This window comes from Protopterus annectens, chromosome 5.part0 (genome assembly GCF_019279795.1).
Source record: "Protopterus annectens isolate FY-2018-M chromosome 5.part0, PAN1.0, whole genome shotgun sequence".
In the NCBI taxonomy this organism is placed as follows: Eukaryota; Metazoa; Chordata; order Ceratodontiformes; family Protopteridae; genus Protopterus; species Protopterus annectens.
This window is the reverse complement of record NC_056735.1, coordinates 277,170,841-277,193,844: the sequence shown is the minus strand read 5'-3', so window position 1 is coordinate 277,193,844 and position 23,004 is coordinate 277,170,841. Positions and strand designations below refer to the sequence as shown.

Sequence of the window (23,004 nt, the reverse complement as noted above, 5' to 3'; positions counted from 1 at the left end):
ACCTTGTATGCAATCTAATTAAGAAGAATTGGGGTATTCTATGGACTAGTACCAAATTATGAGATAAGGTTGGTAATGCGCCCAGTTTCTCTTTTCGGAATAATCTACCATTGCAGAGGCAGTTATGCTATAAGTACAGGAGTTACAAAGACAGTGCATTATTTTCAGAAAGGAATGACTGGTCTATATTAAATAACCGAAGTGGCGTTTCAGCAAACACCTCTTCGCCAACACAAACAGCGAATGCACAAAACTGCAAATTACTTGTCTAAAAAAAAAAAAAAAAAACCATCATTAGAAACATAACTCCGCCCCCCCCAACTAAATATACCAGCTCCGAGATGGCACTACAGTGGGGAAAAGGGCAAACTTATGGGGATGGCCAAGAGACTTTTTTCCCAGGGAAAGAAATCGCTGTTCTGAACGATCGCGATTCGTTCATTATGTGTCGGCGAAGAGGTGTTCACCGAAACTCCTCTTCAGTTATTTAATATAGACCCCAGAAAGGCACCTTTCCGTGAAAGTGATGTAAAGCCTGCAAGAATCTTTATGGTAATTATTATTTTGAGAATCCTTTTTTATTGCACACAATAGAATTTTCTTTTTATGCTGATTGTCAAACTAGAAATGTGGCTAATTATGCCTTCTGTGAGATCTGCTATGCTTTCTATACTGGAAAAACAAACCATTGCTTTAAAGACAGAGTCCTTGAGCACCTTAATGACATCAAAAAAGATAAACTTAGTAATGCATTAGCCCAGCATGTGCATGATTTTGGCACTAATCATAAGTTTAGTTTTTTGTGTGTTAGAACTGATTTTGGATGGTGCTCGAGGTGGGGATATGAAAAATAAAAGTGAAGTCAGAGAGTTAAGCTGGATCTTGGAATTGAAAGCAGACAAGCCTCCAGGTATTAATGCCAATATCTCTTAAAGCCAGTTCTGAAAGCACAGCCACTCCCACATTGAAACGTACGATATGATACAGTGTCTTCTAGATTTTTAGGTGTTGGTTCTATGTTTGACAATGATTAAGTTCAATGTACTTATAGTTTTTATGATTACCTATTTATTTTGATCACACATACAGATTTTCAACATTTTTTACAAGGTTTGCAGATATATACTTTCTCCAAACTGTGTGTTTTCGCCTCGTTTAAACTTTACAATCAATTATCATTTTATGAACTGAGGCTAGCTTTGTTTCGTCTTGCGCATTTAGTGCTACATGAATGGTCAGTCTGTTGTTTAAATATCTGATGACTGTCTGCTTAGGTATGGTCTGATGAAGTGGTTGTTTAACCGCAAAAGTGCTCACCAGTTTCTTTTTGATATTTTACCAGTTTCTTTTTGATCTTTTATGATTCTTTTATCATTGGTTTACTGTTTTTCGTTATTAAACGTTTTTGTTACAGTTGTGGTGGTCGCAAGAGCTTTCTTTTAGTAGTATTTGGTTGGTTGTCTCAGCAACCTTTGCTTAGAAGGGCTGCATTTTGTTTGTTTATTCTCATGGTAAACTCCTGTATAAATTGATTCGACTTGGCTTTCCCTTTCTTCATTACTGCGGTTCAATAACTATTTAACTAACAGGCTCCAGTCTGCAAAATGGCACAATACTCTCTCTCCCTCCCTGCAAGTCTCCACTGGTGTACCCCAATACTCTATTCTTGGTCAACCTCCCCTTTAATATCTTAATCAATGACCTCTACACCTCTGTAGTTCCAGACTCTCTTGTACAATATGCTGATGACTCTTCACTTATATGTGCTTCTAGTAACTTGTCTCAACTCCTCCACATCATGAAAGAAGCTTTTTCCTCAGTTGAGAAATGACACATTAATGTTCAGCTACTGCTCAACCCTAAAACGTAAACTTAACTGCCACTTTCCCCCAAATCACACATGCCTGATGAACTAAATTTCAAAAATTTTCACGAAACAAAACTGAAATTAAAATATTCTCCCATACAAAACTCCTTGGAGCAATTATAGAATTATCCTTAAATTTGACCTGCATGTTCAAAATAACAAAAAAAGACTAACCAAAAATTGGGAATGCTCTATAGGCATAAAAGTTTCCTTAGAAACACCACCAAACCAACTCTTGCTACTACCTACCTTCACCCATCTTTCTTATATGGTGCATCTGTCCAAAACAATCTTCAGGCCATGGTTAAAAATAAGTTGGTAGCATATGATAATAAGGCTGTCAAATTTGCCACCAACAAATAATACCCCAGCCGCGACTGTACTGTCCTTAAGGCTTTGAATTGGCCTAAAATACTTTCACCACTGAGATTACATACAGGTCATCTCCACACATAATATTATTCACAAAGTTGATAACTGCCCTGCTTTTACACCTATTTTATCCATTCCTATCACCCTAATAGACTAATTTGATCTAATGGGACAGCATCATCTCATCATACATAAACCCCACAAATCCTCTGGCCAAAGTGTCTAATCATACTCTGACAGTAAAAAATGGAATTCTATCCCTCTGCAAATTAGATCTACCACTAACCTCTCCAACTTCAATCTACTACTCAAAAAGACTACTTAAATAAAACCTGGATCTGCTCCAGTACTACCTAAGGCTGATCTAGTTCCTTCTTCCTTCTACCACAGGCATAACTTGACTATGTTCAGAGAGAAGGAAATAGTAAAATGTATTTCTTAGACAAAGATGGAATATATTTTTGCCTGGGCTATATTATCTAGTCATTTCTATTCCAAACAATGTACTTAAGTGTGTGTTGATGTTATTTCTATGAACTGCAATTTGTGAATACTTATCTATTGACAATGGTCTTTTTAAACTAGTTATAGCTGTCCAAATATTTGCACTATATGTACAGGTTCAAACTGTATGAAATGAAGCAGAATTTTTGCTCCGTTTATATGTCATTCTTCTTTATTAGGCTTTAATAACTTTAACGGCAACCATATAATCTCAATGTGGAGCTTTTCTCCCTAGGCATCCACTGAAAATGGAATATTATGCCATTTGAACTTACCGGGTAAAAAAAGTTCAAATAATAAACTAAATAAATAAATAAATGTAGCTGTCCAGGGACTGTAACTAAATAAATAAATACATGTAGCTGTCCAGGGACTGTACCTTCACATCCCTCCATCACTTGCTGTTACCAGTGGATAATCCAGCTCTGCATGACCCTTCCTCTTATTCAGCTCCAGCTCCAACTCATTCATTTTGTGCTTCAGACAGGCCAGAGGCTGCCTTCAGACAGGGACTGGAACAATAAATCACTCTGCAGGCTGGCTGGATGCCCTTCACATTATCTGTCAGTATACAGTATTCCACTGCTTAACAAGGGAGATACTATGTTTCTTCTAATTATGATTTCTAAAAAAAAAAGTACTTCTGTTCAACATGATATACTCAACTGCACAATGTTATAGCTCTGATCAAATCAACAAACATTTTAACCTTTTTCAGGTACTTACCATACACCAGTTTTGGATTCTGATGCTTCAGCTCCTGAACTATATCCACCACCATTTCCAGGAATGACTTATCTCTTGTATAACCTTAGAAAAGGATAAAATTCATAAATAGCATCTAGTTTCATAAATATACAGCTGAAAGATTAAAAAGTTATCTAGGCATACAAACAAATACAAAGACCATTTTAGCTCATATATAAAATGTGAAATAAAATATACTTCATGTTGTGTGTTACACTTTGAAAGTAATACAAAGTAGAACCGATTATAACACACACACACACACACACACACACACACACACACACACACACACACATACACACACACACACACACACACACACACACACACACACACACACACAAACACACAAACACACACACTTCAGTACTTTGTTAATTACTAACAAAATGAAAAAAAAATCTTGAATGCTTACATTAAAATAACCTTCATGCAATGCAAAATGTTAACGTGAGCAGGATGTGTATGTAGGGATACAGTGGATATAAAAAGTGTACACACCCATATTAAAATGGTAGGATTTGCAATATAAAAAAATGAGACCACAATGAATCATTTCAAAACGTTTCCCACCTTTAATGTGACCTATAACCTGTTCAATTCAATTGAAAAACAAACAAATCTGTTAGGGGAAAAATATAAAAAATAAAAAATGTACAATAAAGCTGGTTGCATAAGTGTACACACCCTTAAACTAATACTTTGTTGAAGCACCTTTTGATTTAATTACAGCATTCAGTCTTATTGGGTACACACCTGTCATCAATTAAAGAGACAAGAAGCACTCAGTTAACACTGGATAAATATATAAGAGTGAATCTTCCCTACTGCACTTATAACTCTCAAAACAGGTCAGAAATGAATTTCAGGTATTAAAACTTGCTCAAGCTATTTCTTATGCGCAAAATATGAAAGACGCATTCAAAACGCTCTAAACAAATTTCTAAGTAACAGACATATTCAAAATTACAACATATTAACAAAAATATTCTAAATAACTAAGGAAAATGTTTGAAATAACATCCAAATTGCATAAAACTAATAAAATAAGGGAAATGACCACATTTTTTCACATTAATCAATGTTATTCATGTTGTCTGAAGTGTATGAAGTGTTCACACATTTGTGCAGTACTACTGTATAGTTCTTTCACAGAATACAGCCATTACAAAGCATACTTTGCAAAGTAAAGTATTATTGTACATTTGAATGTACAACTTTAAGAAGTTTTCGAGGGGGCTTGCGCAAGTGTATAAATACTGAGCTTATGAGAGCCTGACTGCTATTTTTTAGTAAGCTGTTGAGATGTAAGCATGTATGTCTATGTAGTCTGTCAGTTAATCAGTTTGTTTATACTCTGTAATGCTGCTATCCATCCTAATGTGTTTCTATGTAATAAAGTATATAAACAAACTACCCCACCTGTTTATCATCTATATTAGAGAGGGACGAGCAACACCCACTTTTATTACTTCTGCAGTTTCTTAATTCTATACAGTATAGTGCACAATCAGAAAATGTTTGTAAGCTAATATATGGCATTCAACACACATCAACCATGTGTCACTCCACTTTAGTACCCTAGATCTTTCTAATTTTCAATAGATTTTGAAGAAATTAGATGTTTAACAGCTCCAGGAAAATTACTGTCAGCTACAAAGTCTATGATGACTGCAGATACTGTCATTCCAGCCTGATGTTAAGTGAAAGATAATCTTTAATCTTCCTACTCTTGTTTGCAAGTACTTTGCTCCTTTTCTGTAAAACTATAACTAATGTTCTTGCAAAGAAGGATAACAGAATAAAAAACTATTTAAATACAGAGACTAACGTACTGTGAAACTTTAAATGGAATAAATAAATCTGGCAGAACTTTTCTGAAGTAGATAATATAGCTAAATTTACCAGGGAGGAAAAGAGACTTTGTAGAGGGAAATATGGTAGGGATGGACAGACAGACAGACAAAGAAACCGAGGTGAGAAATGAGATAATGTGAGAAGAACTAGTATTCATCCAATGTTGTCTATGTTCATCTGTTTCAAACGCTTGGGTTTTCGGATCCGAACTTGGCTTCATCTTCGAAGCTTCGGTGGAATCCGAGCTCTGACTCCTCCCCTATCCATAATTCCCTAGACTCTACCTCAGATGCTCAGATCTCATTTGCCACTCGAACAATACAAATTGTGCAAGAGCTTTCTAGCAGTGGGTCATACATTTTTTCTTTCTGTTACTCTTCTCCTACCATGAGAGTTTTCTCTCACACTGTTTCCTTTTATTAGTGTAGTTAAGGTTTCTTTAGAAATAGTACAGATAGTTAATCTATTTAAGTAGTTAGAGTAGTTTAGTTAACTTTCTTAGCTAAGGCCTTAGGCTTTTTTCATGTTACCATCTTTGTTACTTAAAAGAAAAAGGTGTTTAGATATTTAAATATTCTTTTAGATATTGTTAATCTGCTTTTGTACTTGACTGTTTTGTCCTAGGTTTTCACCGTGACAGAATCTACAGGGTTTAAAAACTACTTGCAGTGTGGTCACAAACTTCCACCCCTAGAACCACACTCCAAAGGTTTTTACTGCCTAGGTGCCACACACCTTGATGTGGACTGCCAGTCTTGGGCAGTGTTTAACACTAGGGCCTTTCAGATCATGAGACAAACTTGTATTAAAGGGGCTCCTTCCAGCATAGACAGGTGCTACCCTTTCATCTTTTTCCCCTTCAACAAGGGATTAGTCTAAATCAAAGGGACAATAAAAAGATAAATAGAAAAAGGACAAGAACAAGAGACAGCAGGAAAGGAAGAAGTCTCCCTCTAAAACTTCCAAAAAATGCTCCCCGGAACTGATGACCTCTGTTGGTACTGACCCCAAGGTACCTCGAAGGTCAGGTCCAATGACCCTTCAGGCCCAATCTCCTTCTCCACACCTCAGTTACTCATCTTGACCAGTGAGTTCCAGACTTTGGTCACCAATCTTATAAGAACAGAGATACTCTCGACCACCTTTGGTGGCATCATACACTCAGTCATCAAGTAGCCTCATGGATCTCGATGTCGACAGGACAATGGGCTCCTGAGGATGCAGATTCAGTTTCAAGTTATCCCGGTAATGTCCCCTGGGAAGGTACTAAGTACTGGCCAACTTACCTCTCCCTTGCAGGAGTCCATAATGACTCACCCTCCGGGTTCAATATTATTGGATCCATCGGGAAATGGAGGACAGGAGCTATTTACGACTTTGACACCCATGCCTTTGGATCAACATGAGATTAACACCCAAAGCTTTGGCATCAAGTTGGAGTGGGGGATGAATCAACACCAAGATTCTCAGAGCACTCTCTCTCTCTCTCTCTCTCTCTCTCAGGGCTTCAGCCCTAGATAGCTCAGATTCCAGATCAGCTTTGGGACCAAGGGTCATTAGTGGAGAGGGTTCCTTCTCTTCCCTAGAATGGAGGGAGTCCTTGTTACAGGTGGCAGCCTCAACCTTCGAGGCCTTTGAAAGGTAGCTTCAGCTAGTTTGGTTCCACCCAATCCCTAAATACAGTGTTTTTCCTCACCTCTTCATTTGTTAGACAGGTACAGCTGGTACCAAGGGCTTCCAAGGAAGTCTGCTTTGTCAGCTCCCCATCCGAGTCTGATATTTCTACTGGCCCCTTACAAGGTGCTCCCAGAAAATGGACATGTAAATGGAAGCAGCCTTTCATTACAGAAACTGACAAAGGGAGGGAAGGGTTCCCCTCACTCCCACTCTGAAGATGTCACATTCAGTGATATTCTCAAATTAATGAAGCAGAGAGGGGGGTTGGTCATCCCAAGACCCTTCACTGGATAAGTCAGCATTTTTGAAAACGTTTGTTTCCAGACCAACATCGTCCTGGCTGGTACCTTGATCTGCAACTCTATGGCTCAGTGGGTATGGAAGAACCCTGATGTGGTGGAGCCCATCCCCAATAAAACCAAAAAAATATTATCTGCACCTACAGACAAGAAGCAATGGAGTAAGAGTCCACTAGTAGATGCTATGATGGTGGAAACGGGCACCAAGAAAGAGCTATTTAAAGAAAGCTCCTCTCTTCATCCTCCTAATAGACAGTCTATGGTAATGGACAGATTTAGGAAGTGGGCCAATGCATCAGCGACTTTCTCCCTTAAATTGCTGATCTATCTAGCTCATTTAACAAGATCCCACAAATGCTTAAGAGATCACCAAGTCCCTCTTAGGGATATTGCCTGCAAATGTTCAGAAAACAGTGGACTCCCAGCTGTCCCCTCTAAAATGCTCCTCTAATGTGGCCATGCAATTGCTCTCTAATGCAGCTGACAGTACAGCCAGAGCAGCAGTCATCGCCATACCTAGATGCAACTTTCTGACATTGCAGACGGCATAAATTCATCTTTAGTTAATGCTACTTATGATGGTTTCACCTTGTTTGGACCAAAAGTCAAGAATACACTCACAAAGAACCAACAAGATGGTAAGATTCTCTCTGCAGTGGGAGTATGCTTCTCCACTCTCCGTCCTGCACACAACTTTCTCTAGGAACCAGAGATCGGGGAAGATGATGTGGCTCCACAAATCATATAGTACTTTTCATGACTCCCAAGTTGACAGACTTCCTGGTGGCAGGGGGGAGGCAATTTTAATGAACGATGCCCAATTACTTGTCATTTGTGTTGTCCATTTTCATTCTTCCTCACGAATGGGTCTAGGATCCGATCCTCAGATCCAACTCGGCCACATATACAAGATTTCGGATCCAAATCTCAAGCTCCTCCCTCTACAAATAATGCTCTATCCATCTCTAACTCCTCAGATCAAGTTTGCTGCCTTACTGCTCACTGTGTTATAGAGACAAGACAGACACACAAAAAAAAAGACTGGTGCTCAAACAAGGAACACTAAGGTTCCCATATAATCTAAAGAACTTCCTAGGAGAGACAAGGCCAGGGGATGGCTGAGCAGGAAGGCGAGGAAGAATGAAAATGGACTACACAGATGCCAAGTTATGGAAAGTAAATAACTTCTAAATCTGATGTTGTCCTTTTCATTCTTCCTCACAAATGGGTCAGAGTTCTCAGCTACATAACTTCTGGGAGGCCTCAAGAAAGGGCACGCCAGAGCACTGTCGAATCAAAAGAAGCTCTGCTTCTGGAGACAATGTCTAATTTGTAATGTGTAACCAAGGTACGAGTCAGACCAAGTGGTTACAGCACAGATATTGTCAATGGAAGTTCACAAGGAAAAGCACATGACGTAGCTATAGTCTAGGAGAATGAAGCAACTCTAACCCCCCCCCCCCCTTTTTTTAAATAAATTTGCAAATTACAATCAGTAATCCATGAGGCTGGAGTAATTTGGAAACTGCCTGAACAAAGCTGTAAGGGAAAACAGGATAAAACAGATGATTATATTTCCTGTAATGTCTTTTCTGAGAAGATAACAATGTAATTGTCTGCGAAGATCAAGAAGGTGAAACATATATTCGCCTTCATTCATAGAGTTTGGAAAAAAACTGGTAATTATATGGACAGATTGATGTTAGTCTTCGTAGCTACATTAGGTAGAAAAGGAAGGGTTGGTCCGTAGGGACACCCTGTCCATGTAGAAAATAGTGTGACAAGGCCTGGAGCTCAGAGGTTCTATGAGCTGAAGATATAGCTACTAAAAAGATCACTTTCCAAGGCAGAAACTTCATATTGTATAATCCACCAGTTTAAAGGATATCTGAATTAATCTTGGAAGGACCATCATCAGATCCCACGGAAGAGAGGGATCCTTTAATGTAGGTTATAGGAGGAAAGCTCCCCTCAAGAAAGTTTGACATAAACTGGAAGATGCCAGAGAGAATGATTTGTTTCCCGCAAGGAAGCTGGAAATAACTGCCAATAGAAGTGTAATGGTAAAAAAAGCTAACCCATTCCTTAAAGGGATTAATGAGAAAAGGAAGAATGGCCCAATAGGTGCCGAAAAAGGGTTCAATATCCTTCTTAGAAGCCCCTATAGAGAATCTTTTCCATTACCTCTGTAGATTTTCTTGGTGGGGGTCTTCTGGGAGGCCAAGATAAGCTCACACACCAGGGAAGCAAAGCTGAACCATCTGACTATTACTGGAAAGGGAGAAAACAGCGGTTAACTCAAGATGTTTAGAATGTTGAAATTCCAATGGGTGGAACAGGAGATTCTGAGCGGGCTCCAGTATCCATGAAAAGTAACTCAACGGGAACCATAACTGTGGAGGCCAAAAGGGGGTAGAGAGGATGGTAGGGCTCTTCAGCCTACTTGCTTTCTGCAAGAATTTGGGGATCAGAGGTATAGAAGGGTGAACATACACAATACCCCAGATCCCATAGTGAAACAGAGTACCTCACGGAGATTCCCCCATGGGGGGGGGGTTCAGAAAGAAATACATGTTGCATTTGTGGTTGAGGGGCGAAGCAAATCAGGCACAGCAAGGTTGATCCCAGTGTTTGAAAATCATGTTTGATAAAGACTGATTGAGAAAAACAATCTTGAAGCATTTGAATGGATGAGCTGAACCTGCTTGTAAGTGCAATGGATTTACCCTGGGATGTATGTTGTAACAAGCAGAGGTCTGAGGCAACAGGCCATTTCCAGACCCTCATGGCTTCCCTGCATGGTCATTAAGATCTGGTTCCTCCTGTTTGTTGAAGTACCAGACTACTGACATATTGAATTGTAAAAGTCCCTAGCGGGAAAAAATCCTGAAAAGCCTACAACGTTATGGTACAGGTCACATCTCTAGTATGTCGCCATGCAATTTGGTCTCCAGAGGTGACCATGTGCCTTACACCATCTTTGGAAGTAGTGCTCCTGCATGACCAGTTGGGAAGCATATATGGTCACTGTGGTGACTGTAGGCAGAATAGCTAAACAGTTTGTCCAGGAACAGACCGTCAGGCTGAAACAGCGAATATAGCATTTGTGGATAGGGGTGAGGATTAAGGTAAACAAAAGTGTCGGTAGAGTATGGATCACTGTACTGCCAATATCCACTGAAGGATTCACATTAAAATCTGGCTGAAGGGACTAGAAGTATGGCAGCTGACACTGAGTCCAGAACTTGTAGAACTAATCCCACTGAATGAGATGGGAGAAACAGGATAGCCCGTACTTGATGCCTCAAGGAAATGAATTGACGGAGAGGTAAGGAAGCCGCCTGAGATGTAGTACTGAAGAGAGTCCTTATAACTTCCATGGTTTACAATGGGACTATGTGTGACTTGACATGTTTTCTGGAGATTTCTAAATTATTGAAGACATGGAGCATGTAACCCTTGGTTTGTAGTAGTAGATACTTAAATGGGCAGTGAGGAACCAATCACCCAGGTATGGGAACACTTGGAATCCTTCGAGACTCAAGTGAGCTGTTACAACTGCCATGCATTTGATAAACGTCCTGGGGGCTGTAGTGAGTCTAAGTGGTAGCACTCTGAATGGGTAAAGAGTGACTCCAAGTAGACACAGTAGATGTCTTCTGGATTGCCTATCTATTTTTATGTGAAGGAATGCATCGTGTAGATCTACACTGCACATTTAATCATTCTTGTGCAGAAAAGGCAAGATAGGCTGACTTCACTTTATGTACAACTGGTTGGATGATGCCTTTTGGATGACTTGTTCTTGAAGCAGTTTTGGTATTTCTTGAACTGTTTCTTCCATCTAACTAGATGGAACGTCAGGAAATTTCTCCTTTTGAGCAGGAGGTAAACGGAAGAGGGATGCAGAAACCTATGGATATGATGTTTATCATCCACAAATTTTTTTTTTTTTTTTGTGATATCTGTCCATGCATCTGGGTTGCAAACAGAAATGACTCCTGACTGCCCCCAGTGTGGACAGTCAGGTAATGCTTCAGTGCTGCTAATACAGCCTATTAGAGAATGGGGATTCCGAATCCCTGATTCTGGAGTCCCTGGCTACCTGTAGTACTACGTCTACTGTTAAAAATTTCCTCCATAGCTGCTGGAGGAAGTTTCCCCACGCAAGTTCTGGAAAGATCCATGAGATTTTCAGAAACGTCTTCTTTTCTAGAAAAGGGCCAATGATGGTTAGAAAAACTAAATATGTATGGCAGACAGAGCATTACCCTTTGTTCAATGTGGGTAAACGTATCTTTAACTGATGACCCGAACAAGAAAGAGCTATAAAGGGGAACATCGATAAGGGACATCTTGAAGGGCTCCACATAGCAGCATGCCACATCCATGCATGTCTCCTAATGACCATGCCTGAACCAGCTGGTCGAGAGGTACTTTCCTATGTATGGAATGCAGTCCCCTTGGACACTGGCAATGGGCAGACAAGTGAGCTGATGTGACGAAGCCTATTTGAGATCCTCCACAGCCATGGAAACTGGGAGAGTATTGAAAAATTCCCCATCATGACTCCCTGTAGTCTAATGAAGTATACAAGCAGTAAAAGACCTCAACTTTAAATGTAGCTGATGTAAACACTCACTTTCCAAAAATTGTCCACCCCTCTTAATTCCCTGTGTGGTGGATGGATAAAGGAGCTTTGCTCACCTTGTTCCTTCTTAGTGGCTTACACCAGCACTGTAGTTTCAACCAGGCTCCCGGGCTCCATCAGGGTCTAATGGAAGGAGACATCATACAGTGGAAGCTTGGGGATCCTACTTATCTTCTGTGAGAGAATTCATGGGGGGGTCTGAGTGTCTCCTCTCAGAAAAAACAATCCAGTACTAGCTGGTGGAACAGGTGGAAAAAATCAGAAACAGGAGAGGACAGTTCTCTAAGCATCGAACCCTTGCTACCAAATTGGGAACTGACAGACCAGAGAGAAACCTCTCTCCCCCCTCCCTCAGGGCCGAAGTCACAGAGGACAAAAGTTAGGGGTCGCCCCAAGATTCAAGCCCCAGGGGGAAAATGAATTCCAAGGGAAAGTACAGTTGTGTACACTTACCATAAATGTAGATGTTTGAGTGTCTTCACTTTTGCAGTCATCACTGTAGGGTTCTTCCTGCCAGCAGGCAGCCCTTGGTCGGCCAGAATCCCAAAGTCTGGGTCCGGCGTCGGCTGTTCAGTCATGCTCCCTGACGTCAGAGCGCCAGGAGTACTAAGCTGCCAGCCGACACCATGTTCTCCAGTTTTTCTTGCCCCAGATGTCAGGAGCCCAAAAGTGAAGGCTAATAGTAAAACAAAAATGTAACATACAACACACCCCATACCCTGTAGCAAAAACACCTCAGAAGGGTGAATTAGGAAACCACACTAATAAAGGTATAAGAGGGGACAGGAGTGTGGGTAACTCAGACTGCAACAGTGAAGACACTCGAACATCTACATTTATGGTAAGTGTACACAACTGTACTATGTTCATCGTGTTTCACTGTTGCAGTCATCACTGTAGGGTTGAATCCCAAAGCTGAGATAAAGAGTGGTGGTTATAGAGTAGAAGGGGTGGATAGAAGGCCCTGCAAGACTGCAGAAGCAAAGCCTGCCCTAGACTTAGAATAAAGAGGGAGATTATAGTGCTTAGAGAAAGCATGCACTGAACTCCAAGTTGCAGCTTCCAAAACATCTTTGGTACGTACTCCCCTGAGAAAGGCAGCTGAAGTAGCAGCAGCTCTGGTAGAGTGAGTCCTAATTTTTCCTGGGATTTGCTTTCCATGATGAGAGTAACAAAATCTGATTCCATGAGCAATGCATTTAGAAATGGTCTGTTTTGAAATAGCTTTGCCTTGGGAATTTGCTGCATAAGAAACAAAAAGTTGTTCTGTTTTCCTGATATCCTTGGTTCTGTCCAGGTAAAAGTGAAGCTGCCTGTGCACGTCCAAAGAATGCAAGATCCTCTCCCCCTTATTTTGTGGATTAGGGAAAAAAGTTGGCAGGTGAATGGTTTGGTTTAAAGCCACTTTAGAAACCACTTTAGGCATGAAAGTACGATTAGTCCTTAAAGACACCCTGTCTTGATGAAAAATAATATAAGGTTCCACAGCCATGAGTGCTTGTAACTCCAAGACTCTCCTGGCTGAAGTCAAAGCCAGTAGGATAGCTGTCTTCCATGATAAATATTTAATATCAGATGTGGCAGCAGGCTCAAAAGGAGGCAGAGTAAGTTTTTCCAGAACATAGTTCAGGTCCCAGGCAGGTATGGGTGGTGTCCTAGGGGGCCTTAAATTCTTTGCTCCTCTGAGATATTGTTTCAGAAGTGGATGTGAAAAGATTGGAGGATCTGTATTGTAATGTGCAGAGATAGCTGAGGCATGTATTTTTATGGAGGAAAAGGATATACCCTTATGTAGCATGTCTGTCAGGTAATGTAAAATCAATGGAATATTAGGAATGAGAGGATTTGTATCCTGAGCATGCATCCAGGTGCAAAATCTCTTCCATTTACCTTCATAAGGTTTTCTAGTGCTAGGCCGTCTGGCTTTTAAGATGACATCCATGACCTTTTTGGGAAGGGTAGGAGTAATCATAGACCCTGAATACACCAGGCTGCCAGGCTGAGAGTTTTGATATGAGAGTGCTGAACCTGGCCCTGGTGTTGGGACAAAAGATTTGGAATCTGAGGTAGAATCCAAGTAGGCTCCTGGGATAGATTCATCAGTGTTGAGTACCAAAACTGACAAGGCCAATTTGGGGCCAGTAAAATCATCTTGGGTTTGTCCTGCTTTATCTTTAATAACACCCATGGAAGAAGAGGAAGAGGAGGAAAGGCAAAGCCTGAGAGGTTCCTTCAACTGAATGAGAGAGCATCCACTTTCCATGCTAGTTTGTGATATGTCCTTGTGCAAAAAATCTGTAACTGGTGGTTGGGGGGGGATGCAAATAGATCTATGTCCGGGCAGCCCCAGGCTTCTATAATCATCTTGAATATTTGGGTGTCTAGCATCCACTCATGTGGGTCTGACAGGTTCCTGCTCAGGTTGTCTGCCAGAATGTTTTGTTTCCCTGGCACGAACTGAGCTTGTAGATCCACTTTGCAAGGTAGAGCTGTGTTTCATAGAGTCATGGCTAGTCTGCAAAGCAGTAGGAGTGTGAACCCCCTTGCTTGTTTATGTACCACATAACTGTGGTGTTGTCTGTCTGTATCAGTAGTTGCCCTGGCTGTAGAAGATCCCTGAAGACCAACAGGGCATTCTGTACAACTAACATCTCTTTTAAATTGATATGTAGGTGCTTCTGATCCTCTGTCCAAAAATCTTGCAGGCCTTTCCCCTGTAAGTGGGCTCCCCATGCGTAATCCGAGGCGTCCGTGGTTAACACTTGGTTGGCTGGAGGCAGACTGAAGGCTTTCCCTTTGTTTTGAAGACATGCCATGGTCCACCAATGGAATTCCTTTTGCAGGCAAGGCAAGACAGCAATCTGTGTGTCTAGACTGTGACAATGCTGGGACCCTACGCTTTTTAGGTACCATTGTATTTTCCTCATATGCAGTCTTGCATATGGTATGAGAAGGATGCAGGAGGCCATGTATCCCAGAGCCTGCAGGAATTTCCTTGCAGTTAGCTGAGACATTAACGCCAGGGTTTTGAAAGTTGAAGCCAGCTGAAGTTGCTTTTCGGATGTCAGGAATGCCATCTGGGTTGTTGTGTTTAGAAGAGAACCCAGAAAAGTTATCTGTTGTGTGGGTGTCAGATTTGACTTTTTTATGTTCACAGTGAATCCAGGTACTTGAGTAGATTTTGAACAAATTCCAGGTGCTGGACTAAGACATCCTTGCTGTCTGCTTGAATAAGGCAGTCGTCCAGATGAGGGTAAATTTGAATTCCCTTGAGTCTGCAGTAAGCTACTACTGGTGCCAGGCACTTGGTGAAGACCCTGGGCGCAGTAGACAAGCCAAAGGGCAGCGCAGAGAATTGGTAATGTTTCGAGCCGGCCTTGAACCTGAGGTATTTTCTGCACTCCTGTCTGATAGGGATGTGTAGGTAAGCCTTCTTTAAATCCAATGTCACCATCCATGTATTTTTGCTCAACATTGGCAGGAGCTGCTGCAGAGTAAGCATCTTGAACTTTGGTATCTCCAGGAAAGTATTTAAGACTGACAGATCCAGGATGGGTCTCCAGGAGTTTTGTTTTCTGGGAACTAGAAAGAGCCTTGAGTAAAAGCCTTGCCCCATCTCTGATTATGGAACCAGTTCTATGGCCCTCATAGCCATGAGGGATCCCATAGGTTCATAGGTTTATACTAGGCTGCCCCAAGGCATTTATAAGCCTAGCCCGAATTTTTGTGGCTTACGCCACCCCTTATATGAAAAAATACTGTACCCATTAGTTTGTTGTGCCTCTGTCCAGCAGTGACACAGAGATGATTCCCGGGGTAAACCTACGATCTCCCATCCACAGGTCAAGATTTCTCTTGAACAGAGCCAGCGAGGTGCTCTGCCTCACATGGACCGGGACTCTATTCCACAGCATAGGGAGTCTCTGAGTGATAAATCTAACCCTCCAGCACGTCCTATTTATATCCGTGCTAAGGTTTAAGTCGCTTGCTCTAGTGGTTTTGGTGGATTTGGATTTTTTGAGGTGGAGCATGTCCATTAATTCCGGGTTGGACATGGCCTTGTATGTCAGGCACATGTCACCTCTGAGCAGATGGTATGCGACTGAATAGAGCTGGAGTTTCTTCAATCTGGCAGCATATGACAGATTTTGGAGTCCCTTTATCCTTTTGGTGAGAAACTTTTGGGGTCTCTCCAATTGCTGCAGATGTCGGGCGAGATACATCCCGAATGGGGCATTGTACTCGATCATTGGTCTGATAAGTGAAGAGTACAGGGGAACAATGACCTCACTAGATCTGGATGTGAATCCCTTCATGATCAGGTGGGCAATGTAGAAGGTCTTTCTAACCACTTTAGCAATGTGAGTGTCAAAAGAAAGGCCACTGTCAACCTGGGTCCCCAGGTCCCTGATAACCTCTTCTGTGCTTAGTGCATTGCCACCTATATGGTAGCTTGGGGTTACCTTGTTTTTCCCGAAGGGTATGACTATACATTTTTTGGCATTTAACTTCAGGCCATGGCTCTGGCACCAGCTATCTGTTTCCGTGAGTCCCTTCTGAAGGATATCCGTGTCCGATGCACTTTCCACTATGGCGCCCAGTTTGCAGTCGTCTGCAAACTTTGTCAGCCAAAGACCTCCCATGTTGGCCTGTACTTCTGAGAAGTAGATGACGAACAATAGGGGGCCAAGGACCGAGCCCTGTGGGACACCACTTGTGACCGGCTTGGAGTCTGACATAGCGCCAGCAACTCTAACCCTGTGGGTTCTGTCCTTAAGCCAGTTTGCAACCCATCTTGTGACATATGGGTTTACATTTAAGCTGGTAAGTTTTTTACAATACCCCAGTGGGGTATTGTGTCGAAGCCTTGCAAGGTCAAGGTAGGCTGTATGGACTGCCTTTCCTCATCAATGGCCTTGGTGACTGTTTCAAGAAGTCGACCAAGTTCAAAAGGCATGATCTTCCCTTGACGGCCAAACTGGGTCGGGTCCAATGTCTGCAAGTCCCCTATATCTTTGTTTATGAGCTCCATTATGATCCTCTCCATAGCTTTGCAGACGACTTGTTAAGCTTATGGGGTGCATTAATTACCAGGGTCCGTAGAGGCACCACCTTTGTGGAGTGGGACCACAGTTGCATACGCCACTCCTTGGGCACGTATCCTGTGGTAAGGCTGAGATTAAACAGCTGCCTTATGTGCGGGTTTAATTCCTCATTTAGCTCATGTAGCACACAGCCGGGGACACCATCCGGTCCCATTGATGCTGTGTTTTTAGCTTTAGAGAGAGCAGCTTTCACCTGCGCATTTGAGATGTCTGGGAGGCTACACTCCGCTGGGATAGTTACCTCTCCTTTAGGGGGGGGGAGGAGGGTGAAGTTTGCACTGAACCTGTCTGCCAGTATGTTGGCAATGTCTGTGGGTTCAGTGATTTTTGTATCATTTTGGACTAATTCTGAGCATATCTGGGAGTTTCCACCCAGGTTCCTAACATAGCTGAAAAAGGCCTTATGATTGTCCTTTGAATCCATGGCAATTTTTCTCTCAAAATTGGCCTTAGTTGATTTTATGAGTGCTCGTATTTAATGCCTCTGCCCATTGGTGTTTTGGTAGGTCCGGCCATCAGTTTGGTCTTGGCAAGGTATGAAAGTGAAATTTGGAACCTCTTGAAACTACATCCAGAACCAACTTGTCTTGGGTTATGTAAGTCCAATTTTGGTGAAAAAGAGAGAGTTTTCCTCCTAGAGGGGCTTCCAGGAGAGAGGTTCCTGGAGCCATGCAGGGGGAGTCATTGAGTCTGTTTCCTATAAGATTGAGGTTTGTCCTCTCCACCCCTGGGGGTGGAAGCACTCCACTGTCTAGGTCTGTATGAGATTTGTGCTTGGGCCCTCCCTCTGGTGTGCCTATATCTACCCCTCTGAGGCCTGTCCGAGCAGGGAAAGGACCTATTTTTAGTTGGCCAATTTCTGCTAAATCTTGGGGGCTGAACTTGTAAGAAATCCTTAACCGTTTGCATGGATTTTGCCTTATCCTCCATTTTCTTTATCACCTCTTCAGCCTTAGACCCAAACAAAACATTATGCTGAACAGGAGCATCCAGTAACTTTGCTTTCACTTGATCAGGCAAGTTTTGTTCCTTTAACCAAGCATGCCTTCTAATGACTGTGCCAGTGGCAGGCGCCCTGCATGAAGCCTCCAAGGCATCAAAACCACAGTGTAAGCCATGCTTCCCCACCTGTCAGTAGCAGACATCAAATTGTGTAATTCCTTATTATCTGCACATGCAGAAATGGTACCTAGCTTTTGTTTCATAACAGAAAGAAGAAATTGCTGATATTTTAGCATGTGAAATTGACAATTTAAAGCCCTACCCTAATGGATAAAGTAGCAGAAGTGTACACTTTTTTGCCCCATCTTTCCAAGGCTCTAGAATCCTTATCTGACGGAATAGGGTTCTTAGCAGAGGCGGCCTTAACACCCTTAGGACCCTGAGAAATAGTTCCTGGATCAGCAGTAGGATTTTTATAAAGAAACTGGTGGGAGTCAGGGACCCTGTAATATCTGTCACTCTTTGCAGGGGCTGGAGGAAAGGAGTCAGGAGTTAAATTAGCCTCAGAAAAGACATCATCCACAATATCCAAAATAGGAGGGATAGCCAGGGGTCTGTGTTGGGGAAGAAGAAGGAAATCCCTAAGCCTTCTCTAAGATTCAGAGTACTCCTGTCCTTCCCAGTGAAAATGTTCCCTCATGTTATGTAAACTTTCCCCAAAAGAAAAATCCTCAGGGGGAGAAGCTGAAGGAATGGATTCCTCAGCATCAGAATCCTCATAAGGGGGGAAAGTATATTCCTGTTCAGAGGAAGACACTGAAGAAATAGATGCCTGATCAGAGGATTCATAATCCAATTCTTGTCTTGGCCTTTTTGTCTGGAGGGGGATGTGAACCCCTAATTAGTAAGTCCTCCGCCATTTTAAGCATTTGCTTTTGAGATTTGGGTTCCGGATCAGAGGAGGCCTGGGCTTGAGTCTTTGATTTAGAAGGAGTCTTTGCCTTTGTCTTTGCCTTTGCCTTTATCTGAAGATGTGTGGGCCTGAAAACCCTCTCGGAAGTCGGTACCTGCACAGCGGCTCCGGACCCATCTGAGGGAGCATTGTCCGAAGGTCCTGCACCTGGAGTACTCAAAGGCCTAGTTGGCTCCTCGTGGGGGTCTGTTTCAGCAAGCGGTTCTGAAATGGCCGATGACAGGGGCTGCGAAAGCACCTCACTGATCACGGCCGAACCCACAGCTGGCTCTGCTTGAAAACCGTCATCTGATTTGGACCTCGGAGGCATGTCCTTATCCTTGCATCGTTTGTGAACTCCGGTAGTCGGAAGCGTGTCCGACGACATATTGTAATTAAATCGCCTCCCAAAGTAGTGAAAAGCAAAATCGTATCTCCGCTTAATAGTACGTTGATTAAATCTAGCACAAAACCGACAACTAGCTACATCGTGGTCAGGGCCTAAACAAGGAATACAGTAAGAGTGGAAATCCTTATGAGGTATTTGCTTCCCACAAGAAATACAATTATTAACTTTTTCTGACATCGGACTGGAGCAAGAAAAAAGTTTCCCCAATGGGGTACTTAGCTTTGAGAAGAAGAAGAAAGTCTTCGGAATGAAGCACAAAAAAATATCAGGAGTCAGCCGACCGGCACTTGCGAACTGCTTCCACCACGTGGCAAGAAAGACTGGAGAACATGGCGTCGGCTGGCAGCTTTGTACTCCTGGCGCTCTGACGTCAGGGAGCATGATTGAACAGCCGATGCCGGACCCAGACTTTGGGATTCTGGCCAACCGAGGGCTGCCTGCTGGCAGGAAGAACCCTACAGTGATGACTGCAACAGTGAAACACAATGAACATCTGGAATAGAACCAGTCAGGGATATCACAGTCGAAGAAGGAACCTTTCTTGGTCCGTACCAAACCTCTCAGGGATATTGTATCATGGAACATACAAATTAGAACTAGCGGGTGCATTCACGACCGTATGAGGGGGCAAAGTTGGCAAGACCTCCCTCTGGGTCTTAGCCCTGAAATGTTGCCATCTCATACTATCCAACTCCATTTGAAGGAGTTGAAGGGAAGGAGAGATAGAAAGTACAGTTTTGTACCTACCATAATTGTAGATGTTCGAGTGTTCACCCTGGTGCAGTCATCACACTTGGGTTATCCTGCCGTCAGGCAGTCCCGCAGTCGGCCTGAATTCCAAAGTCTTAGTCCGGCGTCAGTTGCTGTTGCTTCTTCCCTGACGTCAGTGCGCCAGGGGTATATAAGAGGCATCCAACGCTATTTTCGTCAGTTTTTCTTGCCCCAGATGTCAGGTGCCCCCAACAGGTAGGCAAATTTACATATAGCTATATAAAAATAAAACAAAACCCTTAGGCACAAGCAAATACACCACAGAGGTAGTATATGAAAAAGGCTGCTGATGTAGCTGTAGCCCTGGTGGAGTGGGACCTAATGTTATCAGGTACTGGTTTCCCATGATGTGTGTAGCAGAAAATTATGCAATGCCCTATCCATTTAGAAATGGTCTGTTTTGAGATAGCTTTTCCTTGTGATCCTGTAGCATAGGCTACAAAGAGCTGGTCAGTTTTTCTGAAAGCCTTAGTTTCAGCCAGAGTATTTATTTTGCCTGGCAGGAATTGTGCCTGCAGATGTACTTGGTAAGTCAATGCTGTGTCCCACAAAGTCATGGCTAGTCTGCAAAGGGGGTAAAAATGAGTGCCTCCCTGCTTGTTTATATACCACATGACAGTGGTATTGTCTGTCTTTATCAGTAGTCCTGGATGAAGTAGGTCCTTGAAGGATGTCAGGGCATTCTGAACAGCTAGCATCTCTTTTTGAATGATATGCAGATGCATTTGGTTCGCAGACCATGTGCCTTGAATACATCTTCCTGCCATGTGGGCTCCCCTGGCATTATCTGATGCAACCATTGTTAATGTCTGTGTAGCTGGGGGGTAGAGTGAAAGGCTGTCCCTTGTTCTGGTGACAGGCCCTTCACCCCACCATCGAAACTCCTGTTGCGGGCAGGGAATGAGAGTAACTATTGTTTCCAGACTGTGGCAATGTTGAGTCCAAACACTTTTTAGGTACCACTGAAGTTTCCTCATATGCAGTCTTGCATATAGAATTAGTAAAATGCAGGATGCCATAAAGCCCAAAGCCTGCAGAATTTTTCTTGCAGATAACTGGGTCTTTGTTGCCAACAGTTTGAAATAGGTAGTCAGTTGCCTTTGTTTGTCTGGCGTGAGATAAGCCATCTGGGCAATTGTATTTAAACTTGCACCCAGGAATATTATCTCTTGAGAGGGTACTAGTTTTGATTTCTGTTCGCTGACTGTGTACCCTAGGTATGATAATAATCTCTTTACAAACACCAGATGCTGTAGAAGAATATCCTTGTTCTCTGCTTGAATGAGGCAGTCATCTAAGTAAGGATATATTTGTATTCCTCTTTATCTGCAGTATGCAATTACTGGTGCCAGGCACTTAGTGAAGACCCTGGGCGCAGTAGATAAGCCAAAGGGCAGTGCAGAGAATTGGAAATGCATTGAGCCAGCTTTGAATCTGAGATATCTTCTGCATGTTTGTCTGATTGGGACATGCAGGTATGCCTCTTTTAGATCTAAAGTCACCAGCCAAGCGTTCTTGCCCAACATGGGCAGAAGCTGCTGTAAAGTCAACATTTTGAATTTTGGAATATCCAGATAAATATTTAGAAAAGATAGGTCCAGTATTGGTCTCCAATCTTTGTCTTTTCTGGGTACCAAGAACAGTCTTGAATAAAATCCCTGTCCCTGTTCTTGCTCTGGTACTTGTTGAATGGCCCTCATGTCCGTGAGGGATGAGACTTGTGTTTGTGCCTCTGCCCACTGATGTTTTGGCAGGTCTGGCCAACCGTTTGCCCTTGGCAGGGTATGGAAGTGAAACTTGTAGCCTTGTGACACTATGTTTAAGACCCATTTGTCCTGGGTTATTATGTGCCAGTTTTGAGAAAAAAAATGCTAGTTTTCCCCCTAAAGGTGCTGCCAGAAGGTAAGAGCTTGGCGCAGGCAGGGGGAAGTTATTGGGACTGTTTCCTGTATGGTTGTGATTTGTCTTCTCAAGTTTTGGAGGTAGAAGCACCCCATTGTTTAGACCTGTATGAACCTTGGGGCTGGGATCTGCCTCTAGGGCGTCTGTATCTGCCCCTTTGTGGCCTGACACTGGAAAGGACCAATTCTTTGTAGGCCATTGTCTGCTAAATCTTGGTGGCTGTACCTGTAACAAATCCTTGACTGTTTGCATAGATTTAGCTTTGTCCTCCATTTTCTTTAACACCTCTTCTGCTTTAACACCAAAGTATCATGCTGTAATGGAGCATCTAATAACTTTGCTTTAACATGATCAGGTAGATTTTGTTCCTTTAACCAAGCATGCCTCCTAATGACAGAACCCGTAACTGCGGCCCTGCAGGAGGCCTCCAGAGAATCAAAACCACATTGCAAAGTATGCTTTCCAACTTGTTCAGCTGCATGCAATAAATCCTGCATTTCTTTGTTTTCTGCACATTCAGAATTTATCAACATTTTCTGTTTAAGCAGTGACATAATATATTGCTGATATTTGAGCATATGAAACTGACAATTTAAAACTCTTATAGCCAAGGTAGCAGAAGTGTAAATCTTTTTTCCCCATCTGTCCAGTGCCCTAGAATCCCTGTCAGAGGGAGTAGGGTTTTTTGCAGTTGCAGCCTTGACCCCTTTGGGACCCTGAGAGATAGTTTCTGGGTCAGCAGCAGGGTTTTTGAAAAGGAATTTATGAGAGTCAGGAACCTTGCAGTACCTGTCCGGCTTAACAGGAGCTGGAGGTAAGGAGTCAGGGGTCAGACTGGACTCTGAAAATACATCATCTACAATGTCTAACACAGGTGGAATAGCTAGAGGCCTGTGTTGTGGTAGTAAAAGGAAGTCTCTGTGCCTTTTCTTAGAATCTGAATAAT

General features: G+C 42.5%; 1 protein-coding gene across 1 annotated transcript in view; it reads right to left on the bottom strand.

The window, feature by feature from the left end:
* PDXK (pyridoxal kinase) overlaps positions 1 to 23,004 on the bottom strand; it is a 933,402-nt gene that overhangs the window by 407,192 nt on the left and 503,206 nt on the right. The window contains exon 4 of the mRNA XM_044072247.1: positions 3,470 to 3,553. Within this exon, the coding sequence (XP_043928182.1) occupies positions 3,470 to 3,553 (84 nt within the window). The remainder of the gene's footprint in view (positions 1 to 3,469; positions 3,554 to 23,004) is intronic.